General features: G+C 42.5%; 1 protein-coding gene across 2 annotated transcripts in view; it reads right to left on the bottom strand.

The window, feature by feature from the left end:
• The window catches only part of METTL9 (methyltransferase like 9), a 45,631-nt gene extending 23,986 nt beyond the window's left edge, over positions 1-21,645 (bottom strand). The window contains exons 1-3 of one of the 2 annotated variants that reach the window (XM_021686820.1): positions 21,189-21,645; positions 9,571-9,761; positions 5,018-5,227 (exon numbers count right to left, since the gene is read on the bottom strand). In XM_021686820.1, coding sequence (XP_021542495.1) covers positions 5,018-5,227; positions 9,571-9,761; positions 21,189-21,353 — 566 coding nt within the window. In that variant the 5' untranslated portion in view covers positions 21,354-21,645. The remainder of the gene's footprint in view (positions 1-5,017; positions 5,228-9,570; positions 9,762-21,188) is intronic. The other variant, XM_021686819.1, reaches the window with a different exon arrangement.
• Positions 21,646-22,450: the final 805 nt, after the last annotated feature.

The raw sequence follows: 22,450 nt of genomic DNA, 5'->3' as shown, positions 1-22,450 counted from the left end.
CAGGAGAGGGAGAAACAGGCTCCTGGCTGAGCAAGGAGCCCGATGCGGGGCTCAATCCCAGGACCCCAGGATCATGACCTGATCTGAAGGCAGTCACTTAACCAACGGAGCCACCCAGGCGCCCCTCAATTCCCATTTTATTTTATTTATTTTTTTTTTTAAAGATTTTATTTATTTATTTGACAGAGAAAGACACAGAGAGAGAGGGAACACAAACGGGGAGTGGGAGAGGGAGAAGCAGACTCCCCGCCGAGCAGGGAGCCCGATGCGGGACTCGATCCCGGGACTCCAGGATCATGACCTGAGCTGAAGGCAGTCGCTTAACCAACTGAGCCACCCAGGCGCCCCTCAATTCCCATTTTAAAAACCGAGATGAACCATTAAAAAGGACTATTCGTATATTAATACCTTAGTCAAACAGCCTATTTAAATTCATAAATTGCAAAAACAAATTATATACTTGATTTAAAACAAAACAAAAAGTCTTAGGCCCATCTATAAGGAAGCAGAAGCCAAGCATTATCATCATGTTTTAATCTAGAATAATCTCACAAAATCCATCTCTGAATTACCTGCAGATTTTGAAAGAAAGACATGCTCCTAACAGAAAACTAAGGCTTTAACACAGGGACAGTGACAGCTACATGTTTAGAAGCCCAACTTCATCTTTACTTCTGTTTGGTGATTTTTCACTTATAAACTCAGTTCCACCAATGAAGACAAATGTATTGGCTCCACTCAAACTGCATGTTAGCCCAGGAATAAGACACATGGTGAAGACTTCCTCATGAGAACAGTGGAAGAAGTGACTTGTCCAAATCACACTGCAAGTCACCCGCAGAGTAAAACTGACAATGGGAAACTCTCCTAGTGCATGCGCTCTTCAGGTCAATGAACCCGCTCTCCCCAGATAAGGTGAGAAAGAGCCTGACAATGGGTCTGTGAATGAATGCCATCAGGGTGGTGGGTCGAGAGTGAAGAGCAGTCTCCAACATCTTTTCATTAAAAAGAGAAAATAAAGAGGATGTTAACATGAGAAACAGAATTCTTAACTACAATATTTTCTTTTCAAGAAAGATCCCAAACCTCCAGATGATGGATTAAAGTCAGGCATCTTTCAAATTTACATTAAAGATCTGTTCTCTGGTGTTAAAAATGTACATACAATTCCTTTTTGATTACCCACGTGTGAATGGTCTATGTGAATTTAACTCTAAACCCATCCCCCTCACAGCTCAGCATCTTCCCACACCTGTATTTCCTCCACCATCTACCAACTTCCCTTCAGATCACCTAAACTAATTTTGCCACTAACTTTTGGTGAAGCAGACCAAGAAAGGAAAACATGCTGCCAAAATTTTTCCCTGCCACAGAACCATTTTTTTTTAATGTACTGTCACTTGAATTGTGGAACTGTTCAATGGTGCACACAATCAAAAATTAACTGTATAAGCCTCTCCTTTGTATATTAATACCTTAGTATTACAAACAGCCTATTTAAATTCATAAATTACAAAAACCTGTTTTGGCTTTTGCAAAACAGGTTATTTCTAACCTTGGAATTATTATTTTCAAGAAAACAAGTTAAAGTAATAGCTTACCTTCCAGGAGGATTTAAAATACATATGTATATTATATATATGTATGCATATATTTTATATATATATATATTTATTTATATATATTTAAAGATTTTATTTATTTGTCAGAGAGAGAGAGAGAGAACACAAGCAGGGGGAGTGGCAGGCAGAGGGAGAGGGAGAAGCAGGCTCCCCACCAAGCAAGGAGCCCACCTAGCAAGATTGATGTAGGGCTCAACCCCAAGGCCCCGGGATCATGATCTGAGCCGAAGGCAGATGCTTAACCGACTGAGCCACGCAGGCATCCAGAATTTAAAATATATTTTACAGCAGTGACAAAGCAATCAATATTTTGATAAATCCTAAATAAAAAGCAAAACACCAACAGTATAAAGAAAAATTATTGTTTTGTTTTAAAAATCAAAGCCATATCCTTAAGTTCTACAATTGGGTTTTCTGGCATAAATAATGATATCTTAGCAACACAGAGGAAAAACCCGGCTGTTTTCTGTGTATTATTTCAAAAATGATATCTAGAACCTTTATTAAAAAATCAGTTTTTCATGAATTCAGACATTGAAGAGAAACAAAAAATAGCTAGCTCCCAAGCCAAAAAACAAGGTATTAAGCTACAAGTCTGCCCTGCCATCATGGGTTGAATGAACCACAACCTTAGTAAGATACTACTTCCTCATTAAAATCTCAGATTGTTAAAAAAAAAAAACCAAAAAACCAAACCTCAGATTGTGCTGAAAAACACCACTTCTGTGAATGTTTTTAATCTTAATAATATGGTGGAGGGAATATCAACCAGCATGAATTTCCTATTTAGGTAAAATTGTGAATAGATTTTGGCATATGTGCTATACATTAGGAAAAAAATTAAACTAAGTATTTTTCATATGGAGGTAAGTTTACTACTAGGTTACACAGCGTGTAAACGCTAGATACAATGAATTATTAATTCAAACGTCTAAGTTTCACTGATAATTCCATTCAGGCATTTAGTCTCAAAAAGGGCTTCAAAGACAAGCAAGGAACGAAAGGGGCAGGAGTGGGTAGGAGGGGAATGAAGATGTTTCAAACACCTTCCTCCCCATTCGCACTTTCAAAACATTTTTTTTTTTAAGTGGGAGGAGAGCACCAGATTAGGAATTAGGCGTGATTTAAGCCATTGTTAAAACGAAGGCCAAAACATTCCAAGTTTTGAAATGATACGTTAATTTCTTTTTTTTTCTTTTTTTTTTTTTAAAGATTTTATTTATTTATTTGACAGAGAGAGACAAAGCGGGAGAAGGAACACAAGCAGGGGGAGTGCGAGAGGGAAAAGCAGGCTTCCCAGGGAGCAGGGAGCCCGATGTGGGGCTTGATCCCAGGACCCTGGGATCATGACCTGAGCCAAAGGCAGACGCTTAACGACTGAGCCACTGAGGTGCCCCTGATGCATTAATGTCTAAGTGAAGAAATTACTTCAGTTATTACCACACAGGCCCTCCAGGATCTAACCTAAGACAGACTGCTGGAGCCAAAGGGGATCTTACAAATCACGGAGTTCAACCTCACGCAGACAGAAGTCTCCTATAATAGCATCCCTAACAGCTATTTAAACACGGAGAGTGGCAAGGACTTGGATGCTCAAGCTGTTAGGAGGGTAATTGTCCCTAAACTCTACCTCAACTTCTGAGAGCTAGCTGTGCATGATTATACCAAAAACAACACTTACTCTCTTTCCATATAAAACCCCATTACATTTGTTGATTGTAACCTTCCCCCCCACCCCCTTCCGACTTGGTCTTTTCTTCAAGCTAAAAATTTCCATATTTTGCCAAAGTTCAATCCAGTCCTGCTCCAAGAGCTACACCAATGCTCAGTCTCTAGGGTTAGTGTGTATGAGCAGAAACTTAGGTGGACAGGAAAGTGAGTGCATAATTCTTCTTTCCCTTTTTTGTAAGGCTCAGCCTGGCTTCCAAAATATCAGGGGAGGAAGCAGGCCCTATTCTCACCTCCCACATTCAGTACCCAGCACCTTCTTCTCCCATTCAGTAGAATCCATACTGAATAAAGAACACCTTCTTCCTAAGTCTTTCAAGCAGGAGACGGTCTTATTATTTTTTTAAAAAGATTTTATTTATTCATTTGAAAGAGAGAGATGCAGCAAGAGAGGGAACACAAGCAGGGGAAGTGGCAGAGGGAGAAGCAGGCTTCCCGCCAAGCAGGGAGCCTGATGGGAGCCCGACGCGGGGCTCGACCCCAGGACCCTGGGATCATGACCTGAGCCGAAGGCAGACACTTAACAACTGAGCCACCCAGGCGCCCCTGGAGATGGCCTTAAAACCAAGATTTGACACTTCATGGCCATTAGGATGGCTATTACCAAAAAAATAAATAACAAGTATTGAAGAGGATGCAGAGAAACTGAAAAACTTGTACACTGCTGGTGGGATGTAAAATGGTACAGCTGCTGTGGAAAATGGTATGACAATTCCTAAAAAAATTAAACACAGTCTTACCATATAATCCAGCAATTCCACTTCTGAGTATACACCCAGAAGTGAAAGCAGCGACTTGAACAGTTATTTGTACACTCATGTTCACAGAAGCATTATTCACAATAGCTAAAAGGTGGAGGCTACTCAAGTGTCCACTGAGAGATGAATGGATAAGCCAAGTGTGGTATAACCCTACAACGGAGTATCATCCAGCCTTAAAAAGGAAGGAGATTTTGATACATGCCACAACATGGATGAACCTTGAAGACATTATGTTTAGTGAAATAAGCCAGTCACAAGAGGACAAATAATGTTTAATTCCTATTTCAGGTTCCCAGAATTGTCAAATTCGTAGAGACACGGCACAGAACGGTGGTTGCCAGGGGCCGGGGAACGGGAGGGGGAGTGATTTGGGGAATAAGTGTTTAATGGGTACAGAGTTTCAGTGGGAAAAACTAAAAGGTTCTAGAGATGGATGGTTGTGATGGTTACACTGCATAAATGTACTTAATACTACAGTTAGTGGTTAAAACTGGCTAAAATGGTAAATTCTATGTATGTAGTTTACCACAGTAAAAAAAATTTTTTTCACTGAAAAACAAAAACAAAAACAAAATCCAGGTTTAAGAATGTCAGATTCCAATCAGGGAAAAGTCTCTACATCTGCTCTACCTTTACAAGTTGTCCTTCACCTGCCCTTCTCCTTCTACAGTGCCTGTCTCCTCTAGTCCAAAATAATACTGACAAGGAAAGACGATTTCTCTCTCAGTTTCTACTTTACTGTAATACGTAAAGTTTTAAAAAATTTCTAATCACGGAAAATTGTTTGATTCATATCCTTTAAATAATATACTCCTCAAACGCTCGATTTGGCAACACATATACTAAATAAGAAGAAATACATCTAAAACCAAGAAATATACCCCAAACCATGTCTAAAAATTATACCTGTATTTCTTCTTCTGAAGCTGCCATATCATAGTTTCAGACAGCTCAGTGGCATAAATTTCTTCAAAATGAGGGCTCATGATTTTTGTGACTTCTCCATCTCCAGCACCTAAATCAAGAAGTCTATGGGTTTTCCAGTCTGGATTAATTTTTAGCAGTCTCTGAAACTGATCTGGTGAAAACACAAACATTGAGCCTCTTCCTAGCAACCTGGAAAAAAAGGACAAAAATGGAAGAGTCCATGCAAATTAAGCACCCCCACATACATTCAGAGCAACTACAGTAATTCAGCCCCAACAGCCTCCTGAACCTACAAAACGTTTATTTTATGTGATTATACGGTTAAATTATACATTACCTTTTATATGATTTATAGGGTTAAAAGCAAAATTAGTAAAATAAGAAAATACCTCCAGGTATCATTCGGCTCTGAGATTACAATACCCCATGAAGAGTGGGGAAGGGGGAGGAGCAAAAAGTGGAAAGGAAACAGAACGAATGAGAGAGGAAGGGAAAGGAAGAAGAATGGGTAATAAATTAAAAGGTGAATGTGAAGAATTTATGTCAAACTAGGAAGGAGAGATGGATAGAGTAATGTTTTCTGTCACAGGCCAACAGAATCAGACTATAGCACTAGCCAGTAACACTAAGCAGAAAAATCAAACAGGAAAAAAAAGCTGTTACCAAACTAAACAACGGGTGAGGAAAAAAACTGCTTCACTATCATAGATTTTTAAGAGACACTAGAGAAAAGCAGAAGAGTGGTCCCTATTTTATCAGTTAATTTGCATTTAAAAAATAGATTCATACTTCCATCGATTTATATATTACACAATTGTCTGGGTCCTATTATTTCTTAAGATCCTAAAAAACATTCAAAACCACAGTAATGCCTTTAAAAAAAGAGCTGGAGAGGAGTTAAATGGGGATCAGAGCGCACTCTCGGAACAGCAGCTATGGCTCAAACCAAGTCTCACGGAAGCATCATGCTGGGGAGCAGAATGCACTCCCCGCTTAGCTCTGCTTTTTTAGTTCTCAAATCCTAGTCTTTCCAGGGCAGGGATTCTCCAACTCCCTTTAAGCGGTAGAACCCTTTCTTGAAATGAAGTGGAGCTAAGAGACGACACAGAATGGTAAATGGAGACCTGCTGCAGAAATAAGGTTAAGAGCCTTGGAGAAGCTGCCACATCTGGGCCTTTCCCTGCAGCCTGAAGCAGCTCCTGAGGCACTTCCTCTTCAGACCCTGAAACACAGTTTGAAAACCACGGATCTGGGAAATGGCAGGGAAACCTGTACTGTGTACTGCTACTTTCTGGAAAAAACGTAAGGTACAACACGTCACATGGTGACTGGAAAGATGCATGCAACCTGGTGCTCCTGGTAAGACCAGTTTTAGGGAAGATTAAAACTGCAGAGTTCATATAACAAACTCCCTCTCTCCCCTTTACCCATTAACGCCTTAGGAGAGTTTAACCATATCTAATAGTGTGTTTGCAGTAAATCTTCTGCCCCACAGAAATGCTGAAAACTAGGGGGCATGGACATCAGAGACTGCTAAACACCATGCTATCCCTTACAGAGAGAAGCGATTTCCTCCAAGACAGTTGTTTTTTTTTTAATCTTCTAGTGGAACAATAGGCTGCAGAAAGCAAATCTGCGAAAAGGGACTGAACTTACTGGAAGAGCTTTACAAAGTTTCCCAAAGAAGCCAGAGTCAGAGCAGGAAGAGGGTACAGGCCGCATGGCCCGGGGGATGCATGTTCCCAAAGTCGGTGCTGACTTGCCACAGGATCAAAAGCAAGTTGCAAAAACAGTTATTTGGCTTAAACTTCCCTAGTTATAAAATAACATGCTTCCCTAGCCAACTTCTTGGGATGTAAGGAACCTTGACGCGATAATCCTAAAACTCTAGAGCTAGAGGTCATCTGAGGTCAGAGCTCAGGAGATCATCTGACTTATCTACATTTAAAAGGCACCAGAGAGAGAAACACTGTCCTATTTTCAAAGATCCTGAGCCACAGAGGCTCCCACAAAAAGATTAAAACTGTCAAATCAAAACTCAAGCCCAGTGTTTCTCAACCAGGACCAACTCTGCCTTCTAGTGGGACTAGGTGGGGGAGTCTGGGGTAGTAGGTGGGAGTAGGTGGGGGAGTCTGGGGTAGTCCCAATGGCTTGGGAATGCTATCAGTTAGTGAGGGAGGCCAGAAAAGCTAGATCTCCTGTTATATGTGGGTCAGTCCCACACAATAAGTATCCCACCCAAAATACCAAGACACTCACCTAGCTCAATACAAAGTTTCTAGCAAACACATACCATGGAGAGGTATGGCTCCCTAATTTGTCTTTAATTTCCAAAGTTAGTGATGTTCATGGGCGGGGGGGGGGGGGCGGCTGTTAGTGTTTAGTAACCATCCTAGGTTCTCTGGCCACAATCTAAGTTCTCTCTAGATATAGAATCTATAGAGGAGGTGTGCTTCCTTATCAATATTTTCCTTATAATATAAACTCTGAAAACAGCTATCAAGTCTCTCCTGACGTGGCCTTCCCCTTGATGATATAAAGAAAGACTGATAAGTATCTTCTTAATTCAAGAAAGTACCATACAGTACAGGATATCTCAGAGATATTGCAAGTCCACTTCCAGACCACTTCAATAAAGCAAATATCACAATAAAGCGAGTCAAACTGTTTGGTTTCCCAGTGCATATAAAAGTCACATTTACATGATACCGTGGTCTATAAAGTGTGCAACTGCATTATGTCTAAAAAAAGAAAAATGTACATACCTTAGTTAAAAAATACTTTATTGCTAAAAAAAAAAAAAAAAATGCTAGCCATCAGCTGAGTTTTCACCAAGCCTTAATCACTGATCAGAGATTATCATAATATAGTAATGAAAAAGTTTGAATATTGTGAGAATCACCAAAATATGACACACAAATGCAGAATGAGCAAATGCTACTGGAAAAATGGCACTGATAGACTTGTGTGATGCATGGTTATCCCAAGGTTCCAATTAAATTAAAAAAAATGCAGTATCTGTGAAGTGCAATTAAGAGAAGTGCAATAAAATGAGGTATGCCTGTAATTATTTCAGAAAGAGACAGGCATTCATGGTAATAATCTATCATGGATGGAAAGTACCAACAGGCTCAAAATTAAGCTTTCAGGTGAGATAGGACCCAGGACAAGACATGTTTTGGAAGAGTGGGAGGTGAGAGCCATAGATAAGGGAACCCAAAGGGATTGATTAAATGTATTGCCTGTCTTTGACCAAACTGTGAAATTCCAAATCAGGGAATTTTAACCAGGATCCAATGGGGTGGAAGCTGGGGGTAGGGGTAGGAGTGAAGGGGAGAGGTGGTTCAGAGTTTGAAATCTCCCAAAATTCTATGTGAAATGTTGAATGTAAACACTACTTGAGGAGAGGACTCCTACCTTTTTTCATTTTTAAAGAGGTAAAGGACCCCATAAAGGTTAAGAATTACTGCTACAGTGACTTGTCCGCTTTCCAAAGAAAAATAATATAGTACAGAACAGACCCTCAGAGCAGCCAATTTTGGAAACAAAATGTCAGACCAAGTTGTATCAACTCAACTACCGATACAAAAACAACAACTGTTTGCTAAAGCAAACAAGGCAACTTCATATAAACAATGAAGAAAATCAAGGAAGAAATCTTGAGAAATGGCTGGTGGTGCCTAAAAACATATTTAATGACCAGATGATAGACTGGGGATCCAGACATTCGGGAGAAGCTGGCTCCAAACCTCAAGGGGAAAAAAAAGTGGCTTTAAGCAGTCCAACAAGGCTTTTTAACTCTGAGCCCTACTGATTTTCTCCTTGGCATTCTAGATTCTCAGGCCTTGGGGATGTTTGAAAATTTGGCCAAGGCAAGATAAAAAATATTCCTGAAGTTTCTTTCATGGATTTATATGCAAGAACCACTCTGGAGATAGGTACTTCCACAGTAAGCTTAAAAGATTCTCGTGAGCCTAGACCTTATGTAAGAACAGATTTTGGACCCTTCACTTGAAATAAGCCATCACATGTTGCTGCGTTGATTAATTAAATCCCCCCAAAAAACCTGCTCCTAGGAAGTGTGCTTAAGGCAAAGATTTTACTCTTCAGCTTATGTTAAGGATTTAGTTCCTGCTACTCTCTACCAGAGGGAACTAGCAGCATTATGGCCATCGGCCATCACTTGGGAGTTTGTTAAAAATGCAGAATCTCAGGCCCCAGACCTACTGACTCACAATCTCTATTTTAACCAGATCTCCAGGTTGGTTCTTGTACACATCAAAGCTGAGAAACACTGCTCCAAGGAGAACTCCCACCGTAGAAAAACAGACTAACGGGGTTCTTTATCAAGTTGTGGTGAATTTAAAAAGCATAACTGCAGAAGGCTGAAGATACTGGACCCACTGCCAAGGATTCTGACTAGTAGAAGTGTTGTAGCTGAGGTAGTCAACACCTTCAACAAAATAACTTTTCTCTTTCATTTTCTCTTTATAAATCTAAGGATAAGGAAAAAATACGTAAGATTCACTTACCCATTGATAGATGTTCTAGACATAAACAGGCTAAAAACGGATGACACGAAAGAGTGATATAATTGGATAAATAGCCAGCCCGATTTCTCAATGCTGTTATTTAAGAAGATCTGCGTTCCTTGGTCAAGGTAGCTCTGAACAAAGACAGCCTGGAGTGATTCGCATAATTTCTCTCTGTTGCACACATACCACTAAAAAAGAAGAAGAAAAAGTGAAAACACACAACCAAAGTGTCATCTAAGAAGTCCAAAAACAAAAGCCAGAGGACTAAATCAAATCTAGCATTTCCAAGTATTATAATCTCATGGCACTTGGCACTTTGAGGATAATCATCATCTCTTATACTTAGATGACCTATAAAGCATAAAATACTTCTACATACATAATTTCTCACTTAATTCTCATACGGGGCCGTAGGGGGGAGTGTGGGAAGGTTGACGAGGTTTCTGAGTCATGCAGCTTTCGTAGGTTAGTAGGTGGCAGAGCCAGGCCACAGTCCAGGTGTTCTGAGCCCTGGCCCAGTATTTCAGTCTCTATACCCCCAGTACCCTGAGATCTAGGAAAGCTCTGTTGGCTTCTCCTTCACTGAAAATCAACATCAGAGGGCAAAAACTAGCATTGTTAACTTTGTTTTTAGATAAGGAAACAGTCACATAATGCAGTGATTTAATTCAAAACCACCAAACAAATCAATGGCAGAGTAAGCAGCAGAAGTTAACACTCCGGTGACCAGATTAATCTGCCTTTCTTCTGTAGGCTATATAGAGGCCTTTAGAAATAGCGAGGTCATATGACATTCTCACAGACAGGGGCAATATGTGCTTGAGAAAGATTAAGCAGTTACTTAAGGTCACACTGCAACAATGAGAAGACAAAGTGATAACATGCTGGAGAACCAGGTATCTAGGAACAGGCTCTAACCAGAACGCACTTTTGAGAACAAAACTCAAGAACCTCAACCGTGGATGAAATGTAATCCTCCACAATAAATGTTTTCCATTTTCATTTAGAGTTAACATACCAGGGAAGGGGGGAGGTAGACTGTAGAATAGGCCAGCTTTAGAGTCAGCTCCACAGTCAAGTCCCGGCTCTGCCATTCCTGTGTAAGCTCAGACAAGTCACTTAATCTCTGAGCCTCATTCATTCATCTGTAGACTAGAGATGTCACTGGTATCTATCTATCCTAGTAGGGTATTGACAGGATTAAGCAAGATAATGCAGCCAAATCCTCAATATAGTACCAGACACACAGAAGAATCCTATAATAACAGCAATGAGATTCCTCTAACATGGCCTGATAAATAAGAGTAGGCCATTAATTACAATGATGAAACTGTAGGGTTGACCAGTTATTATTAATCCATTATCTGCTAAGAAACAATCAATTTTTCCCAATAAACAGTCTATTGGCCAAAAGTAACTTGCTTCCCCATCACAAATATGACCACTTATCAGCAGGTGTCCTGTAACCCCTTACACAACTGGTGGACCAATTTTACAGTCAGCCGAAGCTTGCTAAATGTTGAATGAAATCCTGGGTAACATTCCTGACACTAACATTGAAAGGAACCAGGTAGAAACTAATACAAAGAAGCAAACAGGCACATTAAAATCACAAAGATTAACTCATCTTTTTTACAAACCCTATATCCAAACTAGATACCAAATCTCCCAACTGTTGACTGATTTTTGTTAATTCACCATTTAAACACTTACCAAAACTGCTTGGACTTGAAAACAATTTTCCTTTTTTCTACTCTATATGATAAGCTCTGAAGCTTCTTTTATTTACTGCCTACACTTTTTTCCTTGGTCTGAAAATGTTCTTGCTTAATCATTAACTAACTCTTAATATTCATTGTGCCTGAAGTTATGCCCCAGTGCAGGTCATAAACCATTTTTTATTATACTCATGACCTTCTGGTGCACATTCTGAACTCTGTAATACTGAGGCCACTCTGACTTTTATTTATTTTTTATTCTCTGAAATCACTAATCAAGATGAAAGCCATCACCTTGGTAGTAGGCAATCAGGTACATTCTATTAACGTGGACAAGAAGCCATTCAAGTGAAACAGAGGAGCAAAGAATTCCCTTGGCATCCACTTGTAAATGGACAACTGGAACAACAATGGACTCTGACTTCCAGAACTAAGCAAGACTTGGCATCATTAACTGCAAATATTGCTTTCAAGTGCCAAGAGGAAAACTCAAGTTCTTAACAGCATTTCTCTCAATTTGTTGACATTAACACATGTGGTTGAACGTTTATAGCCAAACAAGGTTTCAGAAAAGAAACTGCTGGGGCGCCTGGGTGGCTCAGTCAGTTAAGCATCTGCCAGCGGCTCAGGTCATGATGCCAGGGTCCGGGGATCGAGCCCCGTGTCGGGCTCCCTGCTCAGTGGGGAGCCTGCTTCTCCTCCCTGCTCCTGCTCTCTCTCTCTCTCTCTCAAATAAATAAAATCTTAAAAAAAAAAAGAAACTGCTTACTGAACAGAATGTGCTACAGAATAAAAGGAGTAAAGCCCTCCTTAAAGATAAAGGTTGAAATCCATGTTCCTCCTGACCACCTGCAGGATACAAAAGTCAACTCCAACAGCAGCATTATTCGTAATCACCAAAAAGTGGAAACAACCCAAATACCCATCAACTGATGGATAAACAAGATATGACTGATCCATACAACAGAATAGGGATTATTCAACCACAAAAAGCAGTGAAGTACTGATTCATGTGACAACATGGATGAACTCTGAAAACATTATGCTAAGGGAAAGAAGCCAGTCACAAACGGCCACAAATGATATGATTTCACTTTCATAAAGTGTCCAACAGGTAGATCCAGAGACAGGAAGTAGATTGTAGTTGGCAAGAGAGAGTGTCTACTAATGGATACGGGGTTTCTCTCCGGAGTGATGAAAATGTTCTGAAATTAGAGTGGTGATGGCTGCACAACTCTGTGAAAACACTAACCACCACTGAACTGTGCATTTTAAAAGGATGAATCTTATGGTATGTGAATTATATCTCAATAAAGGTGTTGTTTTTTTTTACATACACATACCTCTGGCATTTCTATCTTCCAGAAATTAAAAGTCGTTTGAAAATTTAAGTGACCTGGCAAACCTCTTTAAAAATGCAAATTTTTAAATGCAAATCTGATCACATCACAACCCTGCTTCACATAAGTCTAAAGCTAATACCCAAAATGCTCAATATGGCTTCCCAGGCCCTACGCAGTTTGTCCATTTTGTGTCCACAGCCTTACCTCCTAACACTGTCTGCCACCCATAACCCCTGGTCATTTGCTGTGTCACAACACTGTACCCCTCTCTTTTTCTGGAAGGCTCCTTTCTCATGGCTGTCTCACATGGTGCTTGCTTTGTCCCCTGCATTTCCCCCATCATCGCAACCCACTTTCTCTTCACCTGGTTAATTCGACCTAAGCCTAAATATTTCTTCAAGTATGTTTGCCTTGAACTAGCAGACTAGGCAGGGTCCCCCCCTCCCCCTTTCGAATACCCTCTCCTATATACCATATACCTCCTCAGCAACATTTATGACCACTGAATTGAATAACTGTACATAATTGTATGTTCAGTGTCTATCCTCCCAGGGAGACAAAGTTTCATAAAGGTAGGGACAATGACTGACTTCAGTGCCTGGCACAGATACAATGAACAATAAATGTTCGTCAAATCAATCATTGTTAAAATCACAGGCAGCCTAAGGGCGCCCGGGTGGCTCAGTGGGTTAAGTGTCTGACTCTTGATTTTGGCTCAGGTCATGATCTCAGGGTCCTGAGATGGAGCGCTGGTTGGGCTCCCTGCTCAGCAGGGAGTCTGCTTCTCTCTCTCCCTCTCCCTCCACCCCTCCCCCTGCTCACACGCTCTCTCTCTCTAAACAAATAAATCTTAAAAAAAAAAAAAAAAATCACAGGCAGCCTCACAGATAGAATTTGGAGGTTCTAGCAAAATCCTAGAGGGGATATAAGGACAGCCACGGAGATAGCTGTCACTGGGTTTCTGTCAGTTTCTAAAACTCCAAGGTTTTTGAAAGGTCTTGCTTTTCTTAAGTTAATTTTATTATTTTACTTTATTTATTTAAGTAATCTCTACACCCAGTGTGGGGCTTGAACTCATGATCCCAAGATCAAGAGTCATATGCTCCACTGACTGAGCCAGCCAGGTGCCCCTGAAAGGCCTTGCTTAAACCCACTTCTGCAAACAGTGGTTAAACCTACCCACTCACCACAAAATTGCATCATCACAAGCAAGCAACAAAGGACAACACTGACTGAACACCTACCTTGTGCCAGGCACCTGGCCAAGTGCTTCACATTTATTTCATTTACCACCTCACAACTTCTGGATAAACGGGAAACCTGGGGTTTCTAAGCACTTCCAGCTGATTTGGGTTCCTATTCTAGGTGCGTGTTGTTTTATAAAAGCTTCCTTCAAAGAAGCTTCTCTTTAGTCTACCCAGTGTGTCTGAGATTCATTTAAAGAAAAGAAAGCAGGACCATTCTGTCCAACTAAACTGGACGGGGTGTGTTTAGAGAAAAGATAATCTGATCTAGATAGCAACTAAATTACAGGGTTTCTCAGCCTCAGCATTACTGACATTTGGGGCCAGATAATCCTTTGTTAGGATCTGTCCGATGCATGAAAGGATATTTAGCAGCATTCCTAGCCTCTACCCATCAGATGCCAGGAGCACTCCCCACTAGTCATGACAACCCAAAACATCCCAGACACTGCCAAACGTCCATCCCCTGGGAGGCAAAATCACTACTGCTTGAGAATGACTACATGGGCCAACCCAGAAAATTTCATTAGTGTTTCCTAATTATCACAGCTTAACAGTGATCCAGGGAAAATAAAGATGCACTGGCCTCCAGGAACTTACACTCCAGAGGAGAAAAAAATCAGAAACCAAGGGAACCAAAAGAATCATAATGGGATTATGATCTTGGCCAGGACCTTCAGGCCTTAAATAAGCAGTCCCTTGCTCTAAGATTAGATGCTGATAGAGAGAAAATCAATGCAGGAGCCCGTGCAACCATTTGGCGGTCCCCTGGAGTTCCTCTCTCCAGACAATCCAGCTTAAATGAAAAGCTGTAACAAGCTCACAGCACTGGTGGCCTGTCTGTAGGCTCCCATGCACTTTCAAGCAGGTGAGTTCTTTGAATGTGTGCTCCTCAAAGACGACAGAGACCAAGGTGCGCAGGCAAGAACAAAGCATCATGCTTGTTAAATGTTCACACTGGAAGGACTGTGTTCCCATCCTACTTACAGTAGGCTGGCCTCCTCAGCTGGAGACCAGTGTCTGGAAAAATGTCATCTTAGCATCCTCCTTTAAAGCTTACTTGAATTTTCTTCAATCCAAATAAGTAAGGGAATCTTCTAAATAATGAATTCTAATCAAACCAAGTTATGCCATGCAGTCATCTGCTGATGCCAAGTACAAAGTAGAATGTGATAACCAACCAAGACATCTTCTAAAAATTACAGTAAATAGCAATGTTATCCCTACTTGCAGCAAGACTGTAAAGATACTAAAAATTAGACACATGAACAGCCAAATCAGGTAGACATGAGTTCTTAACGTGTATGTGACAGTATTCACTAATCAAAATAATAAGGTATTAGGTCAGGTCTTACAGATTAAGCCCCTGAACATCTCCTAAGCTTTATATAACCTTGGTGGATGAATCATTCCTTCAAAGCATAAATCCAATTTTCCTATAAGATTATATTTGCTTATCAGACCAAGGGATACAATTAGAAGTTTTTCTGAATTTCTTTTTGAGTTCCTCAATAGTCAAATGTGTTATATAATAGTCTTTTCTTCCAAAATACAAAAGACTTGAGCACAGTAGTAGAACTGGAATTAGAAAATTATTTAAAAAAGCCAACATCCTGATTTTAGGTAATATGGTATAATTAAAAAATAAATATTTGGTCTTTAACCCCTAGATCCAGGCAGAGCTCCTAAAACCCTTGGGGAATCTCCTGAGTGGTAAGAGAATATTTTGCATGCTAGTATGATTGGGGGGGGGGGGTACTACTGGAACTTTCAGCCCCACCACCAATCTGTAGGGAAGGGAAAGGAGCTAGAGATTGAGTTCAATCACCAACGCCAATGATTTAATCAGTCATGCCTAGGTAATGAAACCTTCATAAAACCCCTGAACAACAGGGTTCTGGGAGCTTCCAGGTTGCTGAACACACTGATATGCTGGGAGGGTGGCTCACCTAGAGAGGACACAGAAGCTCTGTGCCACCGTCCACCCGCCCCCACACTTTGCCCTATGCATCTCATCCATTTGGCCCTTCCTGAATTGCAGCCTATAATTTATAATAAACCAGTAAACGTGTAAAGTATTTTCCTAAGTTCTGGGTCATTCTAGCAAATTATCTAACCTGATGGAGGGTTGTGAGAACCCCAGAATTTGTAACCAAATTGGGCAGAAGCATGGGTAGGTAGTCTGTGCACCCACAACTTGCAGCTGGCATCTTAAGGGATGGCAGTCTTCTAGGATGGAGCCCTTAAACTTCTGGACGGATGTTAATTCTGGGTTGTGTCAGAACAGAAATGAATTGTAGAACACCCAGCCAGTGCCAGAGAATTAGTTGGTGTCAGAAAAAAAGACACCATAGGTAAGATTTTTTTTTTTTCCAACATTAAGCTTGACCAAAGCATGCACAAACTGGATGAAGGCCAAAAAGTGGAACAGTTGTCCCATCCCTGTCTAACTCACAAGCTGCAAAACTCCAACTGGTATTTTTGTATAGTTACATAGCTTCAGTGTCTACACAGAGGTCCACTAGAGTGGAGGCAGTTACCTATTAAGGAGGCAGCCTACTTTCACAGACCCTCTGACAACACAAAGTTTCCTAGGACAGACATCATGAAAAGGTGGGGAAAGCTTGGGCCTTGAAACCAGACAGAGCTGGGGTCAAAACCCAAATCTGCCACCTACCAACTGTCTCCCAAGCAAGTTTTATCTCTCTTAGGCTCAATCTTCTATCAAAAAAGGGGGTGTAGCACCTACCTCTGGGAGTTGTTATGAAGATGAGAGAGGATGATACATTAAAGCGTCTGGCACACAATAGAAGCACAATAACTTGATTTCCTTCCCCTTCCTGTCCAAGGCCCACAAAAGCCAGTCAGAGAACTGAAGTTCAAGGGAATGCCTAAAAGCCACACTGTAGGTCTGGGCACCCAGCCATTCTCAAAAGGAATGAGTAACCAAAGACCTGAGGCATTTAGTACCACTAAAAACAATCGGAAAGGCTCCACTGATGGGATCCATGAACACAGAATCTTTTCTACTACCGGGGGTGGTCAGGCCAGGCCTGACGACACTGACCTGACAGCTAAGGATTCAAAAATCACATTCTAAGTTCTGCAATGAGTCCTATCAGTCCGGACATTCAATCATTGACACTTTCTTGCAGCTAAGCACAGCATAAGAGTAAATCCTCAAACCATTCATTGTTTTTCCACAAATGACACAAACCTGAACCAACAACCTCTTTATGTGAGATGTGAATGACAGGGCACCCTCACATCCATGTAGGGAAACAATTCATATGGATTAGATTAAGTTATTTCAGCTTTGATTTAATAAATAAATTATTGGCAATTTTCATTTCAAATAGTCACTCACTGCTAGAATTTTATAATCCTAAGATTTTACCAAAGCTTCAGAAGGTCTAAACAACTGTTTTTTACTGGCAATTACCAGGGTGCCCTCAAGCACCTTCAAAGGGGAACATAAAGGCCTCTGGTATATCCAGCAGAAGAGAGAGATCCTAGTGTTCCGTGAAATTGAGGCAAACACTTATACAGGGTTTCAACACAGATTATAAGGAAAGAAACTCTTTACAAAACCTCTTTGGTATTCAGCTACAAAGGCCTCCAGGTTCTGGAAGGCAGTTCAGAAGAGGACACAAATCCACCAGTGTCCATCTGGCTAGCTGGCGACTGCTCCTGAGCATTGTTAACTCATGCCTGACTTTGGTCAGCCTCCACGACTAAATGAGTGAGGGGACAGGAGGCCAGACCTGTCCACAGCACAACCTTTGACCTATGGCTGTGATGTCCAAGTATTTTTTTTATTTGGAAAAAAAACAATCGTTTCAATTATCTTAAATCTTATCACTGCTTGTAACATAACACAGTTCTGAACTTACATAAAAAGGTGAAAAAATAAGGCAGATACACACAAACTTGCAATTTTAAGTTACACCTTACTAATTCCAGATAACCAATGTTACCTGTGCTCTTAAAAATCCTTACAGTACATCACCTGAAGAAACTGTCTTGGCCTGGTTCCACAGAGTCCCATAACAATTCTTTTTTTGCTCCATCGACTCAGAAACTATTGAATGACTTATTATCAAGAACCTAGAGTGGGGCCTTAGAGTCCTTTCAAGTTTCAGTAGCTCCATAATAGCTGCATTAACTTTAAGTAGTAGGTACAATGCATCAAAAACACTAGATCCAAAGTTTTTGTTGTTGCTATCTTCCTTTTAAGTTCCAAGCCTGCCAATACTGAAAAGTGACATATCTAGTTTCTCACTGCCTGGCTCTATTTCTTCCCAATGAGTCAAACTATCCACTGTGCAACCTGTGATTAAGAAATGTGCTGCTGATGAAGGAAGCTGGAAAGTTTCTTTGGGGAAAACTCATTTTCTAGAAGGGGCCACTTGTAGGTCATAAAGTACCAACCACGCTAGTCAGCCGCTGCAGCGCAGAAGCACTTGTAGACAAGTAAACGAATGTGGTGGCCCTATGCCAACAAAACTTTATTTGTAGACACTGGAATCTGAATTTCATATAAGAAATTTTCACATATTACAAAATATTATATCTTTTTTGCGACCGTTTAAAAATGTAAAACTAATCTGCCTTCATAGGCTGTATCAAAGGTCAGTGAGCCCAATTTGGCCTGCAAGCCATATCCTGGCTCTAAGAAAAGCCCTTCCTTGCTCCTCCCTTTCCCAAAGTGAAAAATAATCCCAGTTTTGAAGCTAGCACACCCAACCAAGTTATTAAAATGGTGCTGCTCCTACTATTTTAGAGCGACTTTAGCTCAAAGGAGCCTTGCATCTCATCTCCAGGCGATAGTAACTAATTTTTAATGATAAACATTTCCCAAGACCTCTCTTTTAACCAGAGAATCCTCCACCATAATTTCTTAATAAAATAACCATAAAGAAAACTTGTGCTAAGTACGGTTCAATTAAATCCATAACCCCACTTTCATGCAAATCCAAAAGAACCAGATGTGGCTGGCTATGGAACCCACACACCCAAATGAACACCAGAAAACCTTGCATGAAACTATAAATTTGAAGGGGGAAAGAATGTTAGAGTTAAGTTACTTCACAAGTCAGAAAGTTTGTAAGGCAAACCTAGGATCCTGGAATATAAATCATCAACACAGGCATTCTGCAGAGGGGAGAGTCCCCTCTTTCACTTTATCTCACTGTGGTTTCTACACACACATTTCTTTTGTTCATTTTAATCTTTATTCATGGGCAATATTTTCATAACGTCAACGCATCACCTCAAAATAACCTCTGGATTGATCACTCTAAGGAAAAGGTCCAATCCCCCCCGCTACATATTCAGAAAGTACCAGATTAGTCTTCACCTTGGAGAACGTAGCTGCCAAACTGTTAGTCCAACTGGTTAAAACACACCTGTGTACACACACACCTGAGTATCTCAGAAGTGTAACAAAGTAAAGGAGGTATCTGAAACCAGTATCAGTTTTCCTCAGAATCTAACTGATTCAGTTTTAAAAAGGTACAAATCAGAAAGTACCTCCTGTTAGGGGATATTGTGAGGCACTGTCTACAGCTATAGTCTACCTAGATTCCAGAAAAACCAAACTACTTAAACAGCTTTTCAATTTTTAAAATATAACCAATTCTTCCATAAGCAGTGAAAACGTATCAAGTGTGTTATAGTAGACATAATCAGGAGTCATAAACACCTACAGCTAAGAGACTCAACCGTAATCCTGCCTCCTTTTTATCCTACCCAGAACCTTATTTATACCAATTATTGAAAATGACGTTTCTAATTCATTGTTTTACACCACCATCCGTATTCCATATGGCTATGTGACATTCTGGTAACTGTATATTATCACTGCAGTGCTTTAGGGTTTTCTCTGAGAATGATTAGTGTTAAGTAATTAACCCGTTGAAAAGAATGTGGTTTTACAACTGAAGATCACCTACTGACTTGAAGTATACTCCTAACAATATCATAGACATGATTACCTAACAAATTACAATAGCTGTGGGATCACAAAAAATTTCATAGAAATTTATGATTTCCTTTAAAAATAGAAAAGGGGCCACGATCAGTAATTACTAGATAAAAACTAAACACTACTTTTCTTAATGAATTGCTTTATGTCCTTAGATAATTCTTTACTTTCATTAGAATACACAGAATCCACCCCAGTGTAAACTCTCTGAACGCCTGGCATAATAAGAAACCTAACATAGGAAAATGAGAAATCTATGAAAACGATGAGACACAAAATGGGGAATAATCGCTTACTGCTCTCTGGAAAGGCAAAATGCACTATAAATGCTAGCAATTATAAGCCAACACTCCGGCAGAGTTCGAAAGCCTCCTTTCAATGAATCCAAGGTTAACCACAAACTACATTACGGTCAAAAATGAAATATCACTCTTAATTCTGCAGTTGACCAGCACATACTTCTGTTAAGTGGCACAAAACTCAGCTAATGAAAAGACCTAACCGGTCACCTCGCACGGTTCACGATCCGCAACTCTGAAAGGAATTCACTCCTGCCTAATTCTGTTTTTAAAAAACCCTTCCAGGAAAAGCTTGCATCATCTTCTTTTCTAACCACATCTTTCCGGTCAGACAACCAACACCGAAGTTTAAAGATCTCTCTTAGGTCGGAGGGGGAAGGTGCAGGAGGATGGGAGTGTGAGGACCTGTCAAACACATTTTTTTTTTAACTGCCGAGGGAAAATGTCACCCGAATGAGCCCGGAGAGTTAAATGGCTCACGATGCAGGGTTAAATTTCTTTATGGCCCTTTGTATGCTCAGAGATTCGACCAGACAAAAAGAGGGACCGGCTTTTCGCTTTGATTCCCGGGGGTTACGAAGGCAGTCCAGGGTAATGGGCTCGGTCTGGTCGTTTACACTGCAGGCCCCGGGGCCAGATGGATGCCCGCGGCCACGCGCCCGCCCCAAAGTTCTTGCGCCCTGCGGCCGGGCGCCTGCGATCACCGCCCGGGAACCGGGAACAATGCGGGGCTCCGGGGCCCACCCTGGAGCCCCGGGAGGAACGGGGAGGCCGTTCTCCGCCCGCGCCCGGGAACAAAAGGCGCCGCGGGGCCCCGGGCCCAGCGCCCGGGGGTGGCGGCCGCAGCGCCCGGCCGGGAAGACGTCGGGAAAACTTTCTGGAGGGCCAAGGCGGCGGGGGCGACGGCCCGGGTGGCCCTCTCTCGCCGCGGCGCCCCGCACAATAGCCGGGCCGAGCGCGGGAAGGCCGGGCCGCCACGCCCCCGCCCCAGCACTGCCCGGGCCCGATCCCGGCCGGCCGCGTACCTGGTGGTTCTCCTTCCTGCCGCCCGCGGCCGCCGCCGGCCCGCCGGGGCCGCTCGTCATGTTCACGTACAGGGAGCGGGTGAGCGGGCTCCGCAGCGTCCACATCCTCCGCGCCAGCCACACGGACGCCAGGCTCAGGCACAGCCAGCCCACGAACAGTCTCATCGGGGGCCGCGGCCGCTCGTTCGGATCACCGCCGGCGCCGGGGCGAGGAGGAGGAGGCGCCGCCGCCTCCGGCCGCCGCCGCCGCCGCCCGGGCTCGAGCCATCGCGCCCAACTTGCCCATCCAGCCCCTTCAGGGCCGAGGCGGGGGGTGGGGAGGAGCGGGCGGCGCGCAGCCTTCCCGCCTCCCCCTTCCTTTCCGCCCGCGGAACGCCGCCGCCGCCGGCGCCAGTTTCCACCCGGAGCACGTAGGAGAGACCGGGGCGCGCTCCCCGGCTCATTGAGCCTCGGGCCGGGAGGCGGGACAAAGGGAGCGCGCATTCGGCCGGCGCGCGTCCCCGCCTTCCGTTTGGGCTGGGGCTCCATGTAATGGCGGAGATGATTTTAATTTTCTTAGGGTAGGGGCGATACTTCAGAAGGTAGTTCCTGAAACCGTCCGGTCCCTCCAAAGTGGTGCCCTTAGGTCTTCTGGTCCTTCCTCGCTTTAGTCGTTGCCTCTGGGCGCCTCATCCCCTCACTGCCCCGGCAGGACTTCCACCTGGTTGTGCAGATCGACCCGGGGGTGAGGAGAGGGGAGTCTCCTGCCGTTCGTACGTCCATACTGTCAGACCAACACCTTGCCTGGGACGGACGCTGCCAGTTCTTAACTGTCACTGGCTCGGCTGCGTGGTTTCCTATTTACATTTAGAGCCGACGAGCCAGACCCCCACCCCTAGGGCCTCCACCCTGCTCCGGAGGAGCTCCTAAGCCGTAGCTCCTAAGGAGGGGGGGGGGGGGAGAAGGATATCACCAACCCCTCCCCTCCTCCCAGTCCTGTCCCCCGAGCCTGGCAAGTTGCTGGCTACATGTTTCTAAGAGGCATCAGTGAAAGCTCTGCCTTTGTTGGAAGCTACTGCAGCTGGGACACCTGCAAGTAATATTTTGATGTACTGACGACCCTGCCCAAAAATGAAGACCAGCCCCCCCCACACACACACACACAAATCAGAGTCCCTTGCTGCTAGCTTCCTTGAACTAACAGGCGGAAGTTGGACCCAACACTCTTAAACTCAGCTCTGGAAGCAGTCATTTAGCCGGATGTTTCTTTGATCATTTCTAGC

Source organism: Neomonachus schauinslandi, chromosome 5 (genome assembly GCF_002201575.2).
Source record: "Neomonachus schauinslandi chromosome 5, ASM220157v2, whole genome shotgun sequence".
NCBI lineage: Eukaryota > Metazoa > Chordata > Mammalia > Carnivora > Phocidae > Neomonachus > Neomonachus schauinslandi.
This window is presented reverse-complemented; position numbering and strand designations above follow the sequence as displayed.